This window comes from Cannabis sativa, chromosome 4 (genome assembly GCF_029168945.1).
Source record: "Cannabis sativa cultivar Pink pepper isolate KNU-18-1 chromosome 4, ASM2916894v1, whole genome shotgun sequence".
Taxonomy (NCBI): domain Eukaryota; kingdom Viridiplantae; phylum Streptophyta; class Magnoliopsida; order Rosales; family Cannabaceae; genus Cannabis; species Cannabis sativa.
The window spans coordinates 52,378,867-52,389,212 of record NC_083604.1 but is presented as its reverse complement, the minus strand read 5'-3'; the positions used below and the strand labels follow the sequence as shown (position 1 = coordinate 52,389,212).

The following is a 10,346-nucleotide window of genomic DNA, read 5'->3' as shown; positions in this document are numbered from 1 at the left end:
ATTTAAAAAATAGATTAAGTTGTAAATTAATTATTTTAATTAATTCTTGGATCAACTTAAATCAATGATTTTTTCATTTATTGATTAATTTAAAATAAATTGAATTAAAGTATATTATTAGAAATTGAATTAATTAGTCAAAGAAAAATCTAGATAGATGATATTTTTGCTTGAAGTATTTTTCTAGTGTATTTAATTAAATAGAAAATTAATATTTAAGTTGATTTTCATCATCATACTTAAATATTTGAAATTTTTCTTATATATTTAATTAAATAGGAAAATTATATTTTTTGTTGTAAATTAATTTTATTAATTAATTTTGGGCCAACATTAAATTAGAATAATTTTTTCCAGGATTTATTTTTTATTTTAATATGCATTTTTCGAAAATTGTATTCTTAAATACTTTAATTTTTCGAAATGCAATATATATTTATAGAAAATTAAATTTGAGTTGTAAATTAATTTAAATTAATTTTGTAACAACTTAAATTGAATATTTTTCTAAATATTTATTGGAAATTATTACTAAGATGGAAATAATTCATATTATTTTTATATCCATCTAAGTAAAATTTATAAATATTAAATTAAAATTTATATTTAGAATTTTTCATTCTAAATTGGAAATTTTAAATAAATATATATTTAAAATAAATAGATTAAATAAAGAGAATCAAAGAAAATACAACTCACTTTAAATAATGAGCTTGATTATTATTAAGATATTCGATCTCCATTGTTGGTCTTACAAAAGTTAAATGTTTTCAATATAACCTCGAGACGCTAGACTTCGTCCCCCTATGGATGGTTATTCGTTGAAAGCATTTAACACCGTAAGATTTCATTTGATAAGTGTTTTGTAAGTTTTCGTCTCTATTAGACTCTCCCCTACGGTGACTACTTAGAGATAAACTTATGAAACATGAAACAATGGTGGAAGCTCATAAAATGAGAATAACCTTGACTCTCGCCTACCGGGACAACGTTGGATTCTTATTTTGATCGAATAAAAGGTTGCTAGAATGGTTTCTATTTTAGAAGAGCTGACAACTCTATTCAATAAATGATGCTTTGACTCTCGCCTACCGGGACACTGTATCAGTTTGTTGAAAACCTTGGAAATTATTTAGGATTGTATGTTTTAGTATTTTCACTAGTCATTCCTACTTGCTATATGCTTATAATTTCTGAATTGTGTATGAATTTATATTGAACCATGTTATTTTCTGTTATTAAGTTGTAGTTTGATTTCGAATCTTCATTGTTGGTCTAACATGTTTGTTTTTCTAATGAGATAAATCCCTAATGGATTTTCACCATTAGACATACATAATAGTGTAAGATCTCGAAAGATAAGTATTGTATATGCGACATCTAACTGTTCATCAATTGATGACACCTTAGACTAGTATTTTTACAATATGAAACAAGAAGATTACATAAATAAGATTACTTTGTCTTTCACTAATCGAAGCATCGTTGGATTCTTATTTATAAACGAAATTATCCTAATTCCTCTTAGCTTATTCATTTCGAATTAGCTTCAAAACATATCATTGGATGAATGGTCTATAAATCATTTCATGTCATTATATTTTCTCTTAAGAAATTAAATGATGTATATGATTATAATCCCGAAATTCTATTCCCAATTGATATAAATCCTCAATCTTAGAAATCTCCTACTTGTATGGGCAAATCTGACTTAGAGTTTGTATTAGTAGTGGTGGTCCAAGAAAGAATTACTCATTATATTTGGTTGAATTTAAGTCTTTGACTTTAATTTTAGAATCCAAATAGAAATTTTCTTATATTTCTAATTCCAGAATACAATACAGTTACACTTTCTCAAGTGTTTAATATCCATCTTCTATTAATGGATTAAAACTGTATGGAATATGAGTTAGGTATTCTGTGACCAGGATCCACTTGCAGTATTCTAAGAACTCTTTGATGTAACTAAACCTATGTCATCATAGACACTACCACTTTCTTTCAATCTATGGCATTTGTATCTTGTTCATAGTAAATTTGACAAGATCAATCTCTGCAAAGAGTTAATATGCCTATATCCACTGAAAGTAGTTCATCTCATTCGCAGATGGATGTACATTCAGGGGTGGATATGAGTTTTTCGTTGTATTCTTAAAACGATAACTCTAGATTATACCTTTTAGCAAAGAAATTTGAAATGTTTGAAAAATTTCATTAATTTCTAGCAATGGTTAAAACCATTAAGGTAAGTGGTTAAAGATCTTGCGAACTGATAGGGGTGGAGAAATAGTTAGTAGATATGCAGTTCAAAGATCATTAATTTGATTTTTGAATTATATCCAAACTTACCTCCCCAGAAATTTCGAGTTGCATGTTGATGATTAGTTACTAGTCGTTGCCTAAGTCCTTCTATGGTAATACAATTTCAGAATGATGTAATGGTTGTATACTTAATGTAAATCATTACTAGATTCATGGATGACCTAATCAAAATCTTAAGAAAGGCTAGAACTGTTAACCATGGTTTGTTAGCTTTTCTAAGTGATTAGGGGTGGACCATCCCATTGTCAATAGATAAGAAAGTGTTTGTTCAAACAAATACTACTTTTCTAAGAAAATGACTAAGTCTGAAAAACAAGTAGCAAATAAAGGAGATATTTAATTCTTGATTCCAAAAGTGTTCTATCATCTTATATAACATATGATGATCCCACTGCCTCTGTTGTCTTGTCACAACCGAAGAGATCAATACCATTTAGTTTTCTTCGACATAATTCACGGTACCTTGTCGTAGTGGGAGAGTTTCTAGGAACTCACCTTCTTATGACTTGGGAGACACAAGTGATTAAAATCCATTGTGAGTTTAAACAAGTAATGGATTGTCAAGATAAGAAACTAATAAGAAAGCGAATAGAACTATGGTTTAATCCATTCACATGGAATAACCTAAAGTTTTCTATTACAAGGACATAAAAGGAAATTTTCGTTTATAAGTCCATTCAATGGACTGAACAAAACTTCACATTCCTAGTATTATAGGTTTGAGTTTATCTAAACCTATGGCTTGTGGTATACCTGGTAATTACTTACTCTAATGCAAGCAACTTAAGTAAGATGCTGAAGCATTTTCTTTCTAATGGCAATCTATAGAAGCTTCACAACTTCTTAGGCATAGATTTTATTTATCTAAGGAAAAGTCTTAACTATTCCAGAAAAGATAAAGCCATGAAAGAATTTCTTACATCAACAGTGAGAGGTCTTAGATATGCTTTTGTATGCCTTAGACCAGACATCTGTTGAGTGGGAGTAATGAGTAGGTATCGATTAATCCAGAGAAGAACATTGGAAGACAATCAAGTAAATCTTAAGATAAAGAAGAGGAACTATATGTTAGTCTATAAGAGTGTGTTTAAAAACTCTTAGACTACACCATATCGATTTCGAAATTTGCCTTAGTGCTAGAAAATCTTTACGATAAGATGGTGGTTACTACGGGGGTGGAATAGTGATTTTGGAGAAGTTTAAAAACCTATCCGAAGTCTCTAGGTCTACCAGAGAGAGACCGAATGTTAAAGCCGCAGGAAAGGTACTTATTCTGTCTAAGGAAAGTTCTATACATCTTTGGCACCATTCCAAATTGCCTTAAACTACTAGTGTTAATTTCCCGATTAACCAAAAGTAGTTGCCAAAGGTATAGAATCCAGTATCCCAAGAGAGTAGACATATAGAGAGGAATTTCACATTATCAATGATTTTGTGATTAAGGAAGAGTAATGGTGGAGAAAAGGTTGTGGTTAATTCAACCTTTCGCATCCTATTATGAGGAGTTTACTACTACTACACTTGATTTGTATATCAAGGTGTTGAGATTATTTGAAACGCACTTTTTGTTTTATATTAGTGCAAGTGGGAGTTTGTTGGGTTTTATGCCCTAAATAAAACTCATTTCAATATAATCATATTTACTTATTAATATAGATCAGAAATAACATTTAATGTTGCATGGTTCACATGATTTATTTCATGATTATATGTACATAATATATAAATTCATCTGAAACCCTTTTCACATACTTGATCATGTTTATTGTGCCGTCAACACATTGGAAAGTAAACATGACTATGTGAATAAAGTTTCCTAGATTTATCAGACACAGGGTTTTACTGATATGATAATCTACAACAAGAGTTTACTTGCATTTGGAGAAGTGCTATGTTCTTTTTAGAGCATTGGTTAAAGTAAAGCTCAGGTTGGATGCATGGAGTATGCATCGGAAGGGACCGATATTGAACTTTGACTTAGATTTATTAAACTTACCGTAATATCTATTCAAGTCAATATCGCCTAGTTGATCCTAGATCAAATGATCTTAATCCCGTTATGATTAAGGCTCAATCTTGAAAGGCTATTCGTGTTCTTTGATTTGTTAGTTAAGCCTACTTTTAGGTCAGGGTGATACGTACATTTTGGGAACACGGTAGTTCAATTGAGTGGGAGCGCTATCATAAACATGGAATCTATAGCTTCTATCTGGCGAATAGTAAGCAAAGGATGATCTCCTTCGAGCTTGACCAAACGAACATAAATGGTGGAGTACTCATTTCACATAAGCTGAAATATCATTTATACGGGGTCAAGTGTTTTAAGGAATAAATACATTGTAGGGTGTAACGGTAATTTAATCCCTTTACAGTGTAGATCATTCATATAGAGGATCATTGATCAAATTAGGATTATAACAATGGATAACTAATGATGTGTCTATATGGTGGAACATATAGAGCATTCTATATACTGAGAGTGCAATTCTAAGTTCTATGCGTGGATTCAACGAAGAATTAATAAGTTAGTGAATTTTAGTGTTAAATTCTTGATCTACTTATTGGAAGCTCGGTTATATAGACCCATGGTCCCCCCACTAGTTGAGATAATATTGCTTGTAACACTCATGTAATTGGTTTTGATTAATCAATTATAATTCTCAAATTAGACTATGTCTATTTGTGAATTTTTCACTAAGTAAGGGCGAAATTGTAAAGAAAGAGTTTATAGGGGCATATTTGTTAATTATGATACTTTGTATGGTTCAATTAATAAATATGATAAATGACAATATTATTTAATAATTATTTATAGTTATTAAATAGTTAGAATTGGCATTTAAATGGTTGAATTAGGAAATTGGCATTTTTGAGAAAATCAGATACAAAAGGTGTTAAAATTGCAAAATTGCAAAAAGCAAGGCCCAATCCACTAAGTTTAGGGCCAGCCACTTTTGTAGGAAATTTAAACTGATTTTTTCATTATTTAAATGCCATATAATTCAAATCTAACCCTAGTAGGAATGCTATAAATAGATAGTGAAGGCTTCAGGAAAATTACACTTTTCTTCTGACTTTTTCTATTCAGAAAAACTGAGCCTTCTCTCTCCCTATCTTTAGCTGACCACTCTCTCTCTTCTTCCTTAGAATTTCGAAATCCTTAGTGATTTGAGTAGTGCCCACACACATCAAGTGATACCTCAATCATAGTGAGGAAGATCGTTAAGAAAGATCATCAGCAAAGGAGCTTCAGCATCAAAGATTCAGAGAAAGAGATCCAGGTTCAGATATTGATAATGCTCTGCTACAGAAAGGAATCAAGGGCTAGATATCTGAACGGAAGGAGTCATTATATTCCGCTGCACCCAATGTAAGGTTTCTTAAACTTTATATGTGTTTATTTCATCGTTTTAGAAAGTTCATATTTAGGATGTTAATAAACATACTTGTGAGTAGATCTAAGATCCTGGTAAAATAATTTCCAACATATAGTTCAAAATGATATATACCAACTGCAAATCAATATTATTCAAAGTTGAGATAGAATGAGTTGAAAACGCCTGAAGCGTGAATGAACAATGTAGAAATTATTAATAAATGTTCATTTGATTTGCCCTGAAGTTGTTAAATCTAGAGGTACTCATGGAGATACCTTAATGTTATAAAGTATTAAAATGATAACCGTGATGAAAACGGTACTTGAAGAGACTCCCAAAAGAAGTTAGACATAACACATTTGATCATAATTGAATCCCTGAAGTGATTCTATATAGGTACCTATAAATTAAAGAGATCTCTATAAGCTATGTCAATATGGGAGGAAATTATCATATAATTTTTGTCGACAATAAATATTGAATGTGTGCATATGCAATAAACTAACATGAGATAGCAAGGATCATGGTATTAGATTTGTCGAGAATCATCGACATATATTTTGTTTTTGGCCAAAATATTATGACGCAGTCCAGGCAAGTTTACTCACATAAAGTGAAGTAAGACCTGTAGGGTGTGCAAATAAATATTTCTAATGAGAAATTTGCATATATGTATTTGTACATAATGAATTGTTGTACAAAGTTTGCATAGACATGAGATTGATTGAAGTAAGGCTTAAATATTGAGAAAATATAATCATGATTTGATTATAGCCTGGAATATATTTTATGAGGATTTATAAGCGTCACATAAATGTTGCAACAAAAGATTATTTATTTGGAGCTCCTAATATAGTGAGAATTTGAAATAAGCCTTATCTAAAAATTCTAAAAGAATTTAATACATGTCTTAAGTGATATAAATTCTAAGTCGCGCGCACTATATGACAAAGATCTTTGTATGAAATAAAGACATGTAAGTAAATTATTGTTTGAAAAATACGTATGGTTGTCTATGCAGTATAAATACGTAAATTATACGTTGTGATAGACTCTTGAAGAGTTTTTGATTAATTGCAAAACAAACTTTTATTTCTTTTGTATATCGAGAAATATTAAATGTATAAAGTTTGTTCATTAGTATTGAAGTCCTGAAGTACTTCATATGTATCAAGAATTATAGATATATGATCATTTGATATGGAAATTAAGATCATACAACAAGATGGAACAAATATATGGTTTTGGAGTACCATCATTGTCACAAATGAAAATTTATATTATCATTAATGTGTTATGTTTATATCTACTTGAAATGTTAAATTTTAGTATGAACAAGATTGTATATACATGATACAATTAGTTGGATAAAGACTAATGTTCCACGAACCCCTCATCTATAATTTAGAAGTCCATACATATTCTGTAAGAGTTATAGAAAATATATGATCAAAGATTGTATATGGTAATATTTTAAAAGTGATAAAAATTATCTTATGAGATCTATTATCACCAAAAGAATTATGGATCATATGTGCATGAGGGGGAGACATATTCATGTTGCACTCTTTTTCCCTTAGCTCAGGTTTTGTCCCACTGGGTTTTCCTGGCAAGGTTTTTAACGAGGCAACTTGCAAATAGTTATGAATATGAAATATATATTGTACTCTTTTTTCCTTAGCTCAGATTTTGTCCCACTGGGTTTTTCTGGCAAGGTTTTTAACGAGGCAATTATAAATCATGTTAACATACTTGCATTTTATGAAGCAAGTAGAAAATGTGTGTGAGTGAGATCATTGACATAGCATATTCGGGAAACATATGGATTGTACTCAATAAAGAAGTATCAACCCAAGCAATTCTCTATGGATAATATTGCTTGCATCGCTCAACTAAAAGGATGGTACATTGAAGGAGATAGAGTTAGAAAACATTTCACGAAATTCTTCTTTATACGCTTCAAGAAAATACATATTGGTGTTCAACATATTTAATCAAGTGTCAATCTTGTAAACTTATTCACAAAGTTATTACCAACATCAACATATGAGAAGACGGTAGATAAGATCGAAATTCATCGATTAGAAGATCTCCACAAAAGCTTAAATGAGGGGGAGTTAGTTTACACTATACTCTTTTTCCTTTGATCAAGTTTTCAGCAAGATTTTTAATAAGGCAGTTATTATGGACATCCAAGGGGAAGTGTTATAAATATTATTAATTATGTGATATCCAAATCTTTTATTTATTACCATTAATTGTAATCAACATTCATCTTTTTCTTAGTTTCCCTTTTTCTTAGTTTCTTAATATCTCACTCTTGTATTTGTATAAATAGGGGTTCACCCCATTGGAATAAACAACTCAGAAATTCTCATTCACTTTCTCTTTCTCTCTTCATCTTCTTCTTCTTTCTTCTCATCTACTTTATATTATATTATATTATTTTATAACAATTCTCTTTTTTCTCCTATTTAATTTTAAATACACATCCAATCTCTATGTTATTTCACAATAATTTTCTTTATTTGCCAAAAATAACTACATCTTTCTACATATTTTTGTAAAATACCAAATTTTATTTCTAAGTCCATCATTCTATCATGTTACTTTTTATTTTCTTTTTATATAATTCTAACATCACAATGTCATATTTATATTATATCACTTAATTAATATTAAAAAAATAACAATATAAAAAGATAACAAATATTGAACAACACCGCCTGAAGCGCGCCTTAGTTCTCTAGTTATATGATAATTTTATGCCTAATTAATAATTACAATTAAATTAATCTCAAAAAACATGACACTTGTAATAAAATTGTAAAAAAAATATATAGAATAGAGTGCAAAAAAGAATTTCCTTTAGCACTCCTGTTTTTTAACAGTATATTTTCTGGTTTAATATTTCAATTAATCACATTTTGAACTCCTCATAATCTCTTGACACAGTGGGAATATATTTAATTTTGAATAAATTAGATAGATCGTGAATTTATATACTATAATATCATGTATATATTTTTATAAAATAATATGTTCATTCTATAACAGTTTTAAACTTCAGATAAAAATTATACATAGTGATATTAATTAGAAAAGATTCCAATTACAGAATTAGGTGAGCTTAAATTGAAAAGATATAGTGAGAAAATTATAAATGTTATATGCAGCAGCTTTGAAAAGATAAACCACGTGATGAACTAAAAAAAAACTGTAAAAAAATTATGTGAGGCCTAGTTTTCTGAATCATACACTAATATTTTAATCTCACTTATGATCTTATCCCTTTCGTCTTCGAATCTTCAGTCGGTTATCTATATATATAAGTCCTACGTACCAAATCTCTCATCACTATTATCAACTTCAATATATAGTATCTAACAGTAGAACTCATCTTCTCTTAATTACTGAAATGGCTTTCCCCAGGTTTTTCATCCCCACACTCCTCCTCCTCCTCCTGCAGGTTGCCCTAGCAACAGTTCATGCTCGCTCAGTTGCATTTTCTCAACTGTCAGACTTGGAGGTGCCTCAATCTGGTAATTACAAAATTATATTATAATTATATAATATATAAAATTTAGAATGTCGAAATAAATTTTCATATTTATACGAAAACAAGAAGCTTGTACCCATTTCTAAAAAAAAAAAGAAGCTTGTACCTTATATATATTTTACTTTGGATGAAAGCTAGCTATATATTATTATAATATATTGTGTTGTAATCTCAATATTGATTTAATTAAGCTACATGCAGGAATAATGAATAATGAATATGAGTACACACCATCCTGTTGCGATAACTGCGTGTGTGAAAATAAGGAATCACTATCCTCATCATCATGCGTGTGCAATGACGTGAGAAAGGGGTTTTGTCCAAAAAGTTGTTCGATGTGTTTATGCACTCGGTCACAGCCCCCACACTGTAGATGTACAGATCAGATCAAGAGTTGTCCTTCAAAATGCACCAATGCTCATCATGACTTTCAGACTCTTCTAGCCATAAACAACAACTACTAGTACTACTAAGCTACCTAATACCTACCTACCTACAGCTTATATATATAAATTAATATAAGTTATTCACACTAGCTACTCATACCTTTGGTTGATCTATAGAGTGGCACCTGATCAACTAACCGTATATATATGTAATAGTGAAGTAATACTGTAAGGTTGTCAATTTTTACATTGACACTACTCTAAATAAAAATATATATGTATAAGCTGATCATGAAATGTATGTGTGGATCAAAATCTCTCATCTCATTCTTTCTTTGTCATTAGCAGTTTTTCATTTCTTAATATAATTAAATGACTTAATTTACAGAAAATACGTACAATTTACAATAATCCATCGACCAGTACTTAATTATAAATGAACATGATTTTGGTATGCCTGATTCTTGGTTTGCTATTGGCATATTACTTTTACTTGAATAATAGTTAATTTGTCAAAATAGTTTTGCTTTCATGCATCAATCAAATGATGGGTGAGGTATAAGGGCATAGTGTTATATTATTTGATGATATAATAAGACCATAAAAAAATTGTGATATATTTCGCACAAAAAATAATTTTGTATTACAAAATTTGATGTAAAATTTAATATCTTTATTAAAATTATAAAAACTAATAACTTT

The 10,346-nt window shown here is 29.6% G+C and overlaps 1 protein-coding gene across 1 annotated transcript; it reads left to right on the top strand.

Annotated features, from left to right (window-relative positions):
* The first annotated feature begins 8,902 nt into the window (after nucleotides 1-8,902).
* Nucleotides 8,903-9,936, top strand: LOC115713298 (Bowman-Birk type proteinase inhibitor D-II-like). Its single transcript, XM_030641775.2, has 2 exons — nucleotides 8,903-9,241; nucleotides 9,460-9,936. Exons 1-2 carry the CDS (start codon nucleotides 9,118-9,120, stop codon nucleotides 9,720-9,722), a joined length of 387 nt encoding a protein of 128 aa, XP_030497635.2. The 5' UTR covers nucleotides 8,903-9,117; the 3' UTR covers nucleotides 9,723-9,936.
* The last annotated feature ends 410 nt before the right edge of the window (nucleotides 9,937-10,346 follow it).